This window comes from Sus scrofa, chromosome 6 (genome assembly GCF_000003025.6).
Source record: "Sus scrofa isolate TJ Tabasco breed Duroc chromosome 6, Sscrofa11.1, whole genome shotgun sequence".
NCBI classification, from domain to species: Eukaryota; Metazoa; Chordata; class Mammalia; order Artiodactyla; family Suidae; genus Sus; species Sus scrofa.
Genome location: NC_010448.4, coordinates 151,202,464 through 151,218,750, shown reverse-complemented (window position 1 = coordinate 151,218,750; position 16,287 = coordinate 151,202,464). Strand labels below are relative to the sequence as shown.

Here is a 16,287-nt window from a genome sequence, read left to right as displayed (position 1 = left end):
GTGTCGTTTTGTTGCCATTGTAGTTACAGCCTTTTCATTCATTTCTCCAGGATGAATTTCATCCTTTCATCGAAGCACTTCTGCCCCACGTCCGAGCCTTCGCCTACACATGGTTCAACCTGCAGGCCCGAAAACGAAAATACTTCAAGAAACATGAAAAGCGTATGTCAAAAGAAGAAGAGAGAGCCGTGAAGGATGAGTTGCTAAGTGAAAAACCAGAGGTCAAGCAGAAGTGGGCGTCCCGACTTCTGGCCAAGTTGCGGAAAGACATCCGACCCGAGTACCGAGAGGATTTTGTTCTTACAGTTACAGGGAAAAAGCCGCCATGTTGTGTTCTTTCCAACCCAGACCAGAAAGGCAAGATGCGAAGAATTGACTGCCTCCGCCAGGCAGACAAAGTCTGGAGGTTGGACCTGGTTATGGTGATTTTATTTAAAGGTATTCCGCTCGAAAGTACTGATGGCGAGCGCCTTGTAAAGTCCCCGCAGTGCTCTAACCCAGGGCTCTGTGTCCAGCCCCATCACATAGGGGTTTCTGTTAAGGAACTCGATTTATATTTGGCATACTTTGTGCATGCAGCAGGTAAGTGCGCTGGTGAGAAGTCGTTCCACTGTCTTGCGTGTGCTTCTTTCCTGCTGACCTCTGTGTGTGCCGGGCCATTCCTGGGCTCCCTCCGGCAGGCCGCGGCCACGGCCACGGCCGTGTGGACCTCGCGGTGTCAGAGGTAGAGCAACGGCAGAGTAGCCGGACATGCCGGGGTGTGAGGTGCCATCGTCATTCAGGTGGAAAAGCAGAGCTTTGAGACAGTTGGCGCCTAGTTCAGTTCTTTGGACAAGTAGCATTATCAGAGGCGTTGGTAGTCAGGTATGGGATATGTCTAAATCCGGTTTTTTGATGAGGGGTGAGAACGCCTCATAAAAACCCTTGTAATAAAGAGTGTATTTTAACCGGCAGGTGACCTAGTTAAAAAGCATTTAGTTTGGTAGTGAGGCAACATTTGTAGTTGTTTTTCTTCTGGGAGTGTTTGTAGCCTACCGGGGCCTCTTGAACCCCCTGCTAATTAAGAAGAGGTTGGAGGTAAGATTGCTATCAAATTGCTGATCATTTATGAAGGAAAAAGAATCACACCGACATGCAAACTTAGTAGCTTTGTATCAGGACTACTTGGTGTTGCTGAAGATAGCTAAGGGAGAAAGCAAACCACCTCTTTAAGTAATTGATGCAAAGGTTAATCTTAAAAGTAACCAAACCTGTATAGCACATGAACACACTGAGAAATTGATATTGATAATTGATTGCATTGCTTTGATTCCTAATAAAATTCTGTCTTGTTCCAAGGGTGTTTTCAAAGCATGTTTTACCTGTGCATATTACAGCATGCAGAGTAACATTCAGGATATAACTGTTGAGGACTGGATAAAATAATGCATTTTTTTACTTTGTTCCTTTAGTCCTGTTTTAGACAAAAGGCTCATTGTGTTACATGAAAGCTCAGGTCTTGTGTAACTTGTTGACTTTTTATATGTACATATCGGTCTTGCTAGATTACCTTCATGGCAGTTACTTGAGCCAGATGGACGAAAGAAGGTTGTGGAATTCTACCAGTAGGTTGTTTGGGGGTTCATGTATGTATGTATTTTTTTCTGCAGAGGAGAGAGATGTCACCTGTAAAAGTGACACTGCACTGTTTTGCAGAACATTTTCAGTTTTAAATGTATGAGCTACTTTTTAAAAAGGCAGCTGATACTCTATTCTCTATTATTTTTCTCAATGTATTTAGAAAGAGAACTTTTGTTATCCATCTGTCCTTACATAAGAAACTGGAGAAATTTACTTTGCAGGCATGTCACATCATCATTTGCATTCTGTTGGCAGGGGAGAGATGAGTATTTTAGAGGATGTGATCTGTAAGTGTTTCAAATATTTGGGTTTTTGAAAATGTATACTTAATTATAAGAAGCGCCTGTTGCTTTCGCCAGTTCTGGGTAGTGAAAAAGAAAAGGCAACTCCTTTAAAATGACCTTTAAACAGGAACAAGTGGCCCTTTCTTAACTTGTTAACCCTATTGTTGTTACTTTGTCGATTGAAAAAGCAGAGTTAAATTTTAAAAATCGTTTGTAGATAAAAGCGAAGATTCTGCTAGGGAAAGGTGCAGAAAAAGTGTGGGTATTATACGTGCTTTCAGGGAGCACTGTTCAAAGATCTCGTGTTTCATTTCTTTGATATTTGGAGAAGTAAATAATTTATAAATTATAATAAATGCTCTAGTGGACCAACATAGGCAATTGCAGGTGCCAATGGGTGATGCCTATCACGGCATGTGCTTCCATACAAGGTAACATCAAAATGAAATACCTGCTCCGTGTGTGTGTGTGTGTGTGTGTGTGTGTGTGTGTGGTGTGAACGGTGTCCCTTTTACGTTTTAGATGTGAACATCTCCCTTAGATTCAAAGAGACGCAGCCTTTGTCGCTCCTCTTTCCGTTTCCCGCAGATTCCCTCTCGCTGTTGACGGTTTGTGCCTGTGCTGTGGTCCCAAATCCTTGAGCCAGCGCAGTGGCTGGTTGTTTCAGTGGCCTCGAGGGTGATGTTGGTAAAATGACAGGTAGAAGGTTGCTTAGGAGGGTTTGCATCCTTATTGCTTATGAAAGATTTATTGACAGCATCGTGGATCAGACTACCTTTCGGTTCGGTTTTCCTGCGCCTCCCAGAATCCCTCGGTGGCCTGAACGCTGGCCAAGTGCAGGCCATTGGCTGTCCCCGCGCAGCCGTGGCCGCCTCCGCTCCCGGGATGGGTTCGAGGGAACAGGCTAAGCGCCTTTTGTCTGAAAATATTTCAGATTTGATTTAGGAGATTTAGAGACCTGTTATTTGTGGAGGGGAAGCTGCCAATACAAATAGGAGGTAGATCGGTCAACTTACATACAACTGATTTGACAAGCATCTGTTATAATACTGAAGATTTGTAAACACTAAACAATGTTTTTACCTCCTTAAAACTTTTGAGAACTTGCCAGTATTGGCAGGAGGCAGAGACTCTGAAACGTGCTTCAAGAAACATGCCAAAACCATTGTGGCCTTTTCACCTATAGTCTTTTTTTTTTTTTTTTTTTCCCTCTCCTCTCTTTCTTTTAAATGTATTTTTTTTCTTTCAAAATGCCATTTCCCCCCCTTGATGGCCACAGGAAGATCTTTCTTTTTCTTTCCAAAAATGCAAACAATAATTATTGCTTCATGCCTCGGCCTCTTCTTTGGAAGGAAGTTGAAATCTTAGAACACACATGTAAATACTGGAAGCTAATGCAGAGTCAGTCTTTTTTTTTTTTAAAGTGGAGGTGATTTATTCCAAGCCTTATCGAGATGCTAAGATGCAATACATAAACTGCATTCTTTTTCTTCCCCCGCTCTAAATCCAGGGGCATTAGAACTGTGTGAATTTTGGGGCTGATAAACAGTAACAAGTGTAATGAAATCGGAGTGATTCCATAAGCCTGAGAATTTTATCTCGTTAAAAGTATAAGAGAGCGAAACCCTTTTATGTCCTTATTTTGGTCTCTATTTGAGTCGTCCTTCCCATGTATTGTATGACAACGTGGAGATATTATGGTATTGTGGCAAATGGTTTTCTTTGTGGGCGTGTAACAGTAAAGCTAATTTATGACCAGTCTTTACCAGATGATCTGTATCAGAATCTACAATATACCCGGCACGTGGCAAGGTCACAATTTAAGTTGTTAAGGTCATAACCTTAGCCACCAGGCATTTGACCTTTTAGATAAAGTTAACCTTTGTTCATTAGTAGGCACTCAACCGAGAACTTTCTGGAGAGGTTTTTTTTTTTTTTTTTTTTTTTAGCTGCTTCTGTATAACTTCTGGTAATGTAATCAGAGTCTAGAAAGAGTCTCAACTGAGTTAAATTTTGTAAGAGGTTAGACTTTTTAAGGACTTGTCTCTTGGAAAGAGGTAGGTTGCTGTAGCTAAGTCATAAAATAACAGTGCCGCAACTTCCTTTTTACAGTTATTACCTGCTCCTGCTGAGGGGGTAGCATGAAAGATGAGGCAGCTGTATGTATAGTTAATTTAAAAACTAAAATTAAACAAATAGAATTATGTTTAATTCAACTAAGGCCTTTGCTAATTTTCAAGTGGCATTAGACCCCACATGAAATCACAATGGACATCTTTACTTTTTGCAGATGAGGAATTTTCTAAGGTTGGAAGTATTTTTAGTGGCTCTAAAATTCCCTTTGAAATACTAATAAATGACCAAAATTTGTTGGGTAGTTTCCATAATGGTTAATTAGCCAGTGACAGAGTGAACTGAACTTGTCCTAACCATAGCAGGAATACTTGTTAGTTTCAAGGTAGAAGGTGAACAATTTTGCACAGTGGTTTTGCTTAACAGTAGTTACTGATTGCTTCCATGCTCCCCTGGTTACTACCTTTACTTAATGTTGCTCAGGCCAGGAATAGTGAAGGTCCCCTCACTTACTGAAAGAGCTGTTAAGGTGTCTGGGAAGCCTGGTACCTGTCCTGGGAAGCTCACAGCAGTATTACTGATGAGCATATTACCTGTACCATATTGTTCACCTAATTATGCTGTCCTGGATGCTCATTTTAAATTGTTTACATTAACTGCTAGCTCTGCTCTGATAGGCCACGTATTATTCCATTTCAACAAAGAGACTCCCATTCAGGTGCATTCTAGTTTTATTTTGGCTTCGTGATTGCCATTCCTTCATATAGTAATAGAGAAAGCCGTGATATGCAGATAGACCAGATGGTCATGTTGACAGATTGAGAATTCACTTCCTACTGCTTCAGAGCAGGTGTAAGATTAGGAGTGTCTGTACATGAGCGCGTGTGCTTCGTGTGCATGTGTATGCACATCCAGACTGCACACTGGAGTGCTGCTTAGAGCAGTGGGAATGATTTTTTTTTTCTTTTTAAGCTGGTACTTGAAGGAGAGTATAACTATCTGTGTAAGGTTATCAGTGCATACGGAGTCATAATGGCAAACATTTTTAGATGCATAATGTTAGATTGTTACAGTTTATAATTTTATGCCAAAGACTTGTGATAATTTTAAAAATTTTAGGCAAGTTACCATGTTAGTTCGTGGCAGTATTGCATATCCAAAATATATTCAGTATTTCTCTTAGCAGGTGTTTCGTGTATGTGTGTTTGCACTGAAGTCTGATGTACATTATATAATTAAACTTTTTCAGTACCTTAATGAACTCCCTAGTAGAAAGTTGTACAGTTAATTCCTGTGATTTATAATAGCAAACTGTATTTGGGAAAAGAAGAGGTAAGACTAATAGAGGTATTAATTGAAGAGAGTAAGTCTCACTCTACCTCACATTCTAACTCTGACATTGAACTAAACTTGAGATGAAGTTTGTGGCTAATTGACCTACTGTAACTTACTGGTATATGCACACAGTTTAGGAAAGTTTCATTTATCTTTCTGCTTATCTTTTCATTCTTTAGAAGAGATAGCACTAACAATCAACAAATTTGAGATTAAATATGGCTTTTAAATCCTTGAGTGTTTTTCTTCATAGTTTCAGGATTGTAACCATATCCTCTATTTAGAATGTAGTAACAATATCCTTTATCTAGATTGTAGTAAAAAAGATGGAAATTGAAAGGCAGTGCGTGTAGGGGAAGAAAGGGTTTTTCTGAAGTAAATCTATGCACAGAGTTCAGCTCATTTATGGCTCAGAGGTTTGAATGTTGGTAAGAAATTTCTCAATGCTGCTGGCTTGGATTTGCCTGGTCTTCTTTTCCGCCCAGTGATGGATAGCATTAATTTAAAGCTGTTCAGGGCTCGTGTGGGAAAAACCACAGCCTTTGTTGTGGTCACTGCTGTACACAGTAGGACTGGATGCTGTGCACAGTAGGACTCGGTGTTTTACTTGATTAAGGCCTCAAACTCCTCCAGAGGATGCAGAATAGCCTGCCAGTTTTTTGACGCTTGCACAGAAACAGAAACACTTCAAAATGCACAAAAATACTTATATAGATTATTGAAAACAGTTTTGAGGTTAGGATAGAAGAAGAAAACATAAATACAGATTGTATTCAGTGAAGGTGCTAAACACCAGTTTATTATCATCATTTCAGCAGTATTTTCCCCGTGGGCATGTAGGGGTTGGAGCTCGCTTTTAAATATATTATAAATTGGAAATCCTTGGAAACTGAGGTCTGCGGAAAGAAGTCAGGTGGAGGAGGAGGAGAATGAATGGACTGGCGTGCTTTGTTAAGAGAAACATAAAACCGTGAACTTAATCACAAATGGAGATGTTCTAAAAAGTGTTTTGGTTTAAGTAATGACTGTAAAAGGATCCCGAGCAGCAAGATATCAAGTGGGGAATTTTATAATCCAATCTCCCCATAATTTTTTGCACAGCTTGTTTCAGATTAAGAGACTACTGGGGGCTTTCGGAGTTTGTTTTCAAATTTTTTGAAAGGGAAGTTTCACAAAAATTCTCTGAGGTGTTTAGGGGTCCAGTTAGGGACACTGTGGTACGCATAAACTTGGAAGAGGGGCTATTGAGATATTTATTATTTTCGCCATTTTGTTTTTTAAGAAGTAACTTATAGTGTTGTCAACATTTTGGCCATATATCACTATGGCAACTACAAGAAAAAAATGATTAATCCAAACTCTAGTGTTCCTGAACTTATCAGCATTCTCTAGCTGCTGGTAAGATAGAAATGGCTTTTCCCCAAAATATTAGAAAACAGTGCTTCGTGTTTGCTATGATAATCCCACAGGGTAAAAGTATGTTTTCTCTAATGGAATTAGTTGTCCTGTTAATATCTAGTGAAATAAACATGGCTTAGCTAAAGGAATAAGTCCACAAATACCAAATTGTGGCATCTTCGTAGCAGAGGATATTTTGGTCATTCTGTTTGTGATAGACACTAAATGAGGTAAGATTGAGGCAAGTAAGCTCATTTGTGTTCTGTATTTCATTTGTGTTCTGTTGTGCTGTGATATATTGCTAATCTCAAGCCAGAAACGATTAGGATAGTCATAATAACTGGAGATTGAAGTAGAATAGCTTTAATGTTTTCTGAGAACTCTAAACTTATTTCTCCTGGTGTCTTTCACATATTTTCCTAGTGGTAAATAGTTTGGACCTAGATCAATTGTGAGTAAGGAGGAGATGGATGGAAGAAGGGCAGGCAGGCAGGCAAAAAACTTTTACCGTTTATTTTGCAGCAAACACAGTACTAAGTTTTGCGTTGCAGTGTAGCTTTCTTCTTATTTCTTCTCCTTCTCCTCCTCCTCCTTCTTTTTTAACTTTATAGGAGTATTGTAAGTAAGTGATGCACTGTCCATTTGCATAGTTGAGAATCAAGTCTCAGAGGTGACAAGTGACTTTTGAAAGGCAAGATTAAGCCCAGGCCTCCTGATTCCAAATCCTATGCTCTTAAAAATAAAATTTGAGGTCTCATTCTGTATCTTTCTTTATATCCTGTCGTTCGGGGTTGGATGGCACTTAAATGGTATCGCACACCTACCCTGAATCAAAGGGGAAATAAAAAGTCAAAATACAAACCCTTCCCATAGCGATAGGTTACTGTGTGGTTCAGGTTTTAGCCACAGATTGAAGCCACACTTGGTTAGGAGAGGGAGAGAAAGGGTCTCATTCTTGTTAGTATTGGGGTCAAAAATCTGGCATGACTTGTTCTTTCTTGTTTTTAGAATGTCGAAGTTTAGTGAATAGAAGCATTATAACACACGTTTAAGAATTTTTTTTTTTTTTTTTTTTTGGTAAGATAAAGTTAAGTGAATTGGTTCTAGATGCTTTAGGAAGCCAGAGAGTTAAAGCAAGCATTATTTTATTTTATTTTTCTTTTAATGGCTGCACCTGTGGCATATGGACATTCCTGGGCCAGGGGTTGAATTGGAGCCTCATCTGCAACCTTTGCTGCAGCTTCAGGCAATGATGGATCCTTAACCCACTGAGGCCAGGGATGGAACCTTTGTCCTCACAGAGAGAACATCTAGTCCCTAATCTGCTGAGCCACAGTGGGAACTCCAAAGCAAGCATTATTTTAAAAATCAGAATTGCATGTAATATTTTACTAGGTAGGGTGTTCCCGTCATGGTGCAGTGGAGATGAATCCGACTAGGAACCATGAGATTGAGGGTTTGATCCCTGGCCTTGCTCAGTGGGTTAAGGATCCAGCATTGCCATGAGCTGTGGTGTAGGTTGCAGATGGGCTCGGATCTGGCGTTGCTCTGGCTGTGGTGTAGGCCAGCAGGTGTAGTTCCTATTTGACCCCTAGCCTGGGAACTTCCATATGCTGCACATGTGGCCCTAAAAAGACAAAAGACAGAAAAAAAAAAAAATTTTACCAGGTAGACTTTTGTACATTTTTAATATGCACAAGAGATACAGATTTCTAACTTCCCTTGGTGATTAGATTTAAAAGTTTTCAACTTGCTTTTCTCCCAAAAGTTCCTTTGACTATGGCTTATGTATAATTATCTTACAAAAAGCAAAAATGGAATTTTTTTAGTTAAAAAATTGTTTTTTAACTTGCAACACAAAGGAGGAAAATCGGAAATCAGGATGTTTCATCTTAATGTCTCTAAATGACTTATTTATTGATGGGTTTATTTGATGCCCTTATTTTCATTTCTTTAGACTTAGGCATGATTAGTTCTTAAGAACTTCAGTGCAAAAGTTCAAAGCCTCACTCTACATGAATTTTGTAATTGTAAGCAGAGAAAAAGACCAGTGATTATAACTTTATTACATTAATTCATTATATACTAATTCTAGTAATGTTTGTGTATTTATTTATTTATTGGCCACATCCACAGCATGCGGAAGTTCCTGGGCCAGGGATCAAACCCATGTCACAGCAGTGTCTAATGTTTATGTTAAAAAATTAAGTTGCTCCAAAAAAAAAAAAAAAACAAAAAAAAAGGAGTTCCCTTCGTGGCGCAGTGGTTAACGAATCCAACTAGGAACCATGAGGTTGCGGGTTCGATCCCTGCCCTTGCTCAGTGGGTTAAGGATCTGGCGTTGCCGTGAGCTGTGGTGTAGGTTGAAGAGGCGGCTCGGATCCCAAGTTGCTGTGGCTCTGGTGTAGGCCGGTGGCTACAGCTCCGATTAGACCTCTGGCCTGGGAACCTCCATATGCCGTGGGAGCGGCCCAAGAAATGGCAAAAAGACCAAAAAAAAAAAAAAAAAAAATTTAAGTTGCTGAAGGAGTTCCCTCTGTGGCACAGTGGGTTAGGAATCTGACTGCAGTGGCTTGGGTTGCTACAGAGGTGAGGGTTCGATCCCCTGCCAGGCACAATGGATTAAAGGATCTGGCATTGCCACTGTTGCATTAGTCCCTGGCCTGGGAACTTCCATATGCCCTGGGTGAGGCCATTTAAAAAAAAAAAAAAAAAAAAAAAGTTGCTGAACTAAACTTAATACTGAATAAAATAGAAATGTAACTTTTTTTAAGTTTCTTTTTTTAAGAAATGATAGTAAATCTAAGTTTCAGTCACCCCAGAAAGTGAAAACTGAGGTAGGTGAGTAAAAGTGATTAAATTGGAAACAAAAAGATGTTTGCATTAAAAAAAAAAATAGAACTCACACCCCATCATCCTTGTGGTCAGGTTCCATAGTGCCTACCTTTTGTTGCCTCTGATGAGTGATTATGGTGGTCCCAATAGCCTATGGGTTTCCAAACAAACAGTTTTCAGAGCATATATATTCCTATAAATATCTTAGTGGCTATTTTTGAAATGCCATGTGGTTTCAAATGAGATAAATGAAAGTAGCAAAAAATATATTTTAAAAATGAGTAGTATTTAACCTTTTGTATGCATGTCTGTGTTGCTTCTGCCATTGTCAGGCTGTTGTCTTTGTTGCTGTGGTTCGAGTGATTTTATTTCCTTTTGTAATTTTGCCAGCCCATGATTGGATAGTGCAACATGTTCCTGCAGTTGGGGGAAGATGTATCTGTGATGAGTTGCATAGCTTTATCTGAGTGGTAATTTTTGGTAGAGAAAAGTATTCGTCAGTGGATAAGAGGAACTGTGGTGCTACAACATCAGTTTTCATTTAGTTTTCAAAATTAGGGACCTATTATTTAATATGGGAAACTCAGAACTGTCTTCTGTGTGATGTGCCTACCTGTTCCCTCGTCCCCTATTGAGAGCATTTACGGTTCTGTGTATTTTAATTTTAAAGGGATTAGTTATTTAATTTTAAGCCCCTACATCAAGTGAATATTGTATGTACGGGATCCCATCATTGTCACTTTCAAATATTCCATTGCCTTTCAAAGGAGCTGACATTACAAGTCCTTAGGTTGACAAATTCTCATCAACTTTTGTGAAAATTTTGGCTGCAGAAGGAGTCAAGTCAAAAGAGGGCCATAGACAGATGGATTTCAGTGTTGAGATGACATCAAGCCCTTCTTGTGGCATTTTTAAACATTCCAAATGAATGAGGAATGGAAGATGCTTAAAGAGCTTACTGTAGAATGAGTAATTAAGATACTGTGCATCTGCATGTAAACCTTCATAGCGTAGTGTTCAACAGAGCTGTATGGGCTCAGATATGATAGCAGATAACAAGGAAAATTGTCAACATCTTTTATGCTGAATATAATTCGTAAATAATGTTAGCTGTTCACAATGCAATTGGCGGAAAATGGTGTATATCTGAAAATATATTTTTAGCATTAAATAATTGGAAGTTAAAAGATAAGTGGGTTGCAAACAATTAAGATGAAGCAAGGATTTTGGATAAGAACTTGACAAAAGCTTGCTTGCATCTTTGTGTGGCTGTGGCAAAGATTTTTGCACGGATGCATTTTATATAAAAATTACTGAGTTACTAAAGTTTCTGGCTTGATTCATTTAGTTGGCTTTTTCTCCCCTCTTTTAAATGGTGGAGGTTCTCTTAGGGAGAGTAGTTTCAAGTAACTTCTGAGAATGAAGTCTTTGTAATTTGATGCTGTTCAACAGCGTAACTATTGTTGTACGTTCCTGTCAGGGAAAGATAATCATTGCAATACTTTTATTGTATGGCCTCTTAATATGTGACAAGGACTTTTATGAAGAATGCCTTTTTTCCTTTTAAATGTTCTTTTGGAAGTCCTTTACCCTCCTGACCCAACCGAAGATTATGGTGGTTTTTAAAAAGATTCAAATGAGTTTTTATTCTTTTCTTGGCTCATTTGCTGTACAACGTCTTATTTTTTAAAAAGCTTCTGGAATCGTATATTTTAGATTTTCTGTCACAGAAAGTGGGGGAAGAAATTAACAGAAAAGTGCCATCTCACTGAGTCCAGGATGTGTACAGTTTTTGGAGAACGAGGATATTGCAGCCTGAAATGTTAAGATTGAAGAACTAATTGTTCTGAAGGTATTTGCCCCTCATCTCAGAAAAGAAGGCAAACATGCAGAATGGATAAATGTAATCCTTTGTACTTTTACCACCTACATTTTTCGACTGCAGTGACTCTGATTTCTCTAGAAAGGTCAGAGGTTTCAGACAGAAAGCTTTGTGATTCTTCAAAGAGAGACATTTTCCATTTTGCTATATAAAGACTGATTATGCATAGCTTTTTACTTTATTTGCACTTGAGCCTTGGAGGTGCTGGCCTGGGAGTGGTGCTGAGTAAGTGAGGCCAGGTCATGAGACAGCAGAACTGGAGGGAGGCAGATTGGAGAGGAACATGGACAGACGGTTAGAGATTCACATGTTCGGCCCTTCCTCACCAATCACCTTTTTAAGACTGAGGCCCGAGCAGCTGCAACAGTGCGTTTCGCTCTGTGCTGGTGCATTCTGTGGCCGACTCTTTAAACACTTTGGGCCCTGCAAGGAGTTTCCATAGCTGGGTGCCATTTCTTCGGATTGGCTTTGTTGGTTTTCTCAGTTGTGGATCTGAGTTTCTCTGGCTTTATGTGGGTTTCTTTGTTTCTGTTTTGTTTTCCTTTTGGCCGTCTCCAAGTCTTGGAGAATTTTGCATGTTGGGTGGCGAGGGTGAGCAGAGATGGTCGATGGCTTTTCTTGTGGTTTTACTCCTGTTATTCAGGAAACAGAGGTTCAGAGAGTGTTCGTAACTCATTCACGTTCACGCCAGTGGTAAGTAGCAGAGCCAGGATGAAAGCCAGATCCATCAGACCTCAGACTCATATTGTTAACCTCTGTAATATTTAAGTTGGCTCTTCTTACACGGTATTTTATTAGCGCTTCACATAAACCTTACATTTTAGGTAGGGGGGCTTTTATCATTGCCTTTATGCTGGTGAGCAATGGAGAAACTGAGTAACATGTCCATGGTACGTGGCTGGTAAGCGGTTAGGGCTAGTGACGAGGTCCAGCTCTTCCATGGCCCATATTTCTCTCTCACGTGTTCTCCAATATATCAGACTCCCTAAGCTCTGCCTTCGAATTTATGGATGGGGTTAAAAGTGCCCTCTGGGGAGTTCCTGTCATGGCTCAGTGGTTGACAAATCCAACTAGGAACCATGGGGTTTCGGGTTCGATCCCTGGCCTGTGGTCAGTGGGTTAAGGATCCCGGCGTTGCTGTGGCTCTGGCGTAGGCCGGTGGCTACAGCTCCCATTAGACCCCTAGCCTGGGAACCTCCGTATGCCTCGGGAACGGCCCTAGAAAAGGCAAAAAGACAAAAAAAAAAAAAAAAAAAAGTGCCCTCTGGAAGTAGATAATAGTGCTGGAAGCTGGTGATTTCTCTGAAGTTTAAAAAGCAGTAAACCGCTAGACCTTGTCCTGGTTTGTTAATGGATTCAAAATTTTATGCCTTGAAACATAGAGGAAACCTTCATTTTACAGGTGAAGGCATTAAGTCCATGCATCCCAGGATATCTGGAGATAGAAAATTCTGTTTAAATTGGAGGAGTGGTTGTGCCTATTGTTATCATTTGGATCAAGGTGGGTGCTCTTTTTTTTTTTCAGTCATGTCCAAGGCATGTGGAATTCTGGGGCCAGGGATCAAACCTGAGCCACAGCAGTGACCCAAACCACAGCCGGGATAATGCCAAATTCTTAGCTCCTAGGCCACCGGGGAACTCCAGGGTGGATGCTTCTTGGTTGGTGTGAGCGTGGAAGAGGCATTTTGGTTGCCTTTGTTGACACGTTCCCCATGTCGTTGGCAACTCTGTTCAGTAAACATGTTTTGAGCACTCACTACCTATGCAGCCCCCGTGCTAGGTGCCAAACGAAGATACACACCTGAAGAAAATACTGTGAGATGAGTTGATGCCATCTTAGATGACATTTCCTCAGAAACTAAGATTTTTTTTTTGAGAACTTTTTTTTTTGTTTTTGTTTTTTAGGGCTGCACCCGAGGCATATGGAGGTTTCCAGGCTAGGGGTCCAGTCAGAGCTACAGCTGCCAGCCTACACCACAGCCACAGTAACGCAGGATCCGAGCCACACCTGCAACCTACACCACAGCTCATAGCAATGTCAGATCCTTAACCCACTGAGCAAGGCCAGGGATCAAACCCGCAACCTCATGGTTCCGAGCTGGATTTGTTTCTGCTCCACCATGATGGGAACTCCATGAAACTAAGATTTTTAAGGGCTTTTGATTTTTAAAACTTGCTTTCTCCCAACTGATAGCCCATATGAAGTTTTAAACATTTGCGGAACCAGTTGTCGATACTGCCTTTTTACTGTGCAGTTGGTGTCCGTTGATGAATCCTATGATTCAACGATACTTCTACTAAGTGTTAAGTTTTTTGTTTTCTTGTGTCAAAAATATCTCCGTAAATGGAAAGAAAATCCAAGCAGACACAGAACAGGGCACAGGTGGTTTCTATTATTTAATAGTTCACCATAGCATGTCTTCTCTAAAGAAAGCTGGTGGTGCATAAAAAAAAACTCTGCTTTTTTTTTAAAGGACATCCTTCAAGTAATGCTGAAGTATGAAACAGAGTTCTAGGCACACTAAAGAGCAGGAGAGTGAGGGGGTGACAAACAGAAAGGAAGGGAGGGCCCTGAGAACAAGCCATGATGAATGCACTTGGCAGTTGGTAGTAGTTACTAAAAAGCAGCCAAGTCCCAGTAGCCGAGCCACCTAAATTCTCTGTTTTGCTCCATCTCCGAAGAAAGTTAGCAACCTTGAGACTTTGACATGGAAGTGGATTTTCAGTTGTCCAAGGTCTCCAGCTGCTTTGCTTTTTTTCTCTTGTGAAAAGAAAACATGTATTAAGGGGTCCTGTATGTGTGAGTGTGTGTCGGTGTGGTTATAGGACAGTTGTGAGGGTCTTCTGGGAAAGTGTGTGTAGGTGGTGGTAGAAGGAGAAGAACTGTATTACATGTCTGATACATGGAATGCACACAGCAACAACAGCAACAACAACAAAAATCTGGGGTCCCCAGATATTAGAAAACATTTGTTCTCTGTTATACTGGCTTGCAGTTTAATCTGAAATTGAAATCTTTCTACAGCCATTAATATATGTGCTTTTCTTCGTATGGCGCGCAGAACAAACGATTTGTTCTGTAATTATTTTCAAAAGGCAGAAAATGTGTGTGTAACATTGAGAATGGCATGGGATTGTCATAGAAACTCATTCTGAACTCTGTAAATAAAAATGGCTGGGGATTAGTCACAGTGACATGTGGGACATCATGGAACTGAAGACAGATTTCTTTGTTTTACAGTCAGTAAGAGAAGGGAGGCAAACTCGATAAGAGTTCCTGGGAGAGAGTTCCTGGGATGTTGGCAGTTTAGTTCCTCCAGGAAAAAAAAAATCACGTTGATTTCAGATTAAATTAGCCACTTGGATACAGTTACCAGAATTTACCTGATGACTTTAGGAGTCTCTGATGTTTCCTTTATTTTGAGTGTGTTATTTCCAAATAATGAAAGTTTAACACGTTTGAACATCCCTCTGTTTTTTGCTCCTGATCTTTAGAATCACCCCACTCTCTCCTTCCTTCCCCTCACTTTACTTGTAATCTGCGTGGCATTTTTATAGGTTTGGCCTTGATTCTGTTTTCTCTAGTCTCTCAGTTTCTCCATGAAATATGAGTAAGACTTAACACATTAATGGTAAACAACCTTCATTAATGCTATATATTTTAAATTTTATATGTAGACATATATATTCAGGTTAGAATTATGAGTCTGTAACTTTGAGTCAATATAACACCCTTTTCTGTTTCTTAATCTGTTATTTAGAGGGAAATTGTCTCGGGATTCTCATTGTCTAACTTAGGATGACATCTGGAAAAAGGATTGCTCATCTTTAAATTTGAAATGAGTCCCCAACTGCAGATTCCCACCAGGGTGATGTTTCAGTAACCTCTGATGTCTTAGCCTTGGATCTTTGAACCTTTTTGGAGGTAGGAGCTGAACTCTTAAGAGGGGATTTTAGGACTTAAGGAACTTAGCGTTATGGAGTGACTCATGCTTCTGACAAGACCCTTTCACAATGCTGTGTGTTATTGAAGGTTCTCATTTGTTACCAAGATAACAACGGCAGTGTTTAAATAAGGGCAAGGTGTATTGGGACAAATGTGGGATAATTAACATGAATAAATTACCTTTTTGGATTGAGTGAACCAGTGGATGTAACTAAACTTGAAACTAGAGAAGAGCACATGCAAAGCCATAAATGAGAGTTTATTGCAGGAACATATAGTAGCTTGTCTCCTGGTCTGTCTACTCTCAAGTTTCTATGTGTATGCACACACACACACACACACACACACACGCATACGCATATGTTTACACACACACACACAGAGTCATTACTTGTATTATTCCTTTTAATTGATACATTCTCACCACCTTTCATTGACCAGTGCTACTTAGGCCTTCTTTCAGCCCAGCGCTGGGCTAAGGGCCATGTCCCTATGTTCCCATAGCATCCTGGTAGCACTGTCTTCGTACTCCCATTAGCACTTCCTGTTTCATAATAAAATAATCTGTCTTCCAAATTGGGCTGTGATTCTTTTATGAACAGGGACTAGTTTTTACATGTGTGTGTGTGTGTGTGCGTGTGCCTGTGCCTGTGTGCCCTTTGCAGTGGTGCATAGGGCCTGGAACTTAGTACATGCTCAGTGTCTTTGTCAGTGGAGAATTTGGGTTGAACAAAACAAAACCAAATGTGAAATGCTTACACTGTGAATGTTAAAACTAGGTAACGTATAATGAGATTTTGGGTATTCGCCTCAGGATTGAATTTAAGCCTAAAGCTTTTGGGTCACAATAATTTCCCCTCCTCATTCTGTCATGTTAACTGATTCTGATTTTTCACCAAAAGCCAAAGCTTCAG

At 40.1% G+C, this 16,287-nt stretch overlaps 1 protein-coding gene across 6 annotated transcripts in view; it reads left to right on the top strand.

Moving 5' to 3' along the window:
• The window catches only part of NFIA (nuclear factor I A), a 395,772-nt gene that overhangs the window by 11,023 nt on the left and 368,462 nt on the right, over positions 1-16,287 (top strand). For all 6 annotated transcript variants that reach the window (XM_021097780.1, XM_021097779.1, XM_021097784.1 and 3 more), the window contains exon 2: positions 51-582. In XM_021097780.1, the coding sequence (XP_020953439.1) occupies positions 51-582 (532 nt within the window). The remainder of the gene's footprint in view (positions 1-50; positions 583-16,287) is intronic.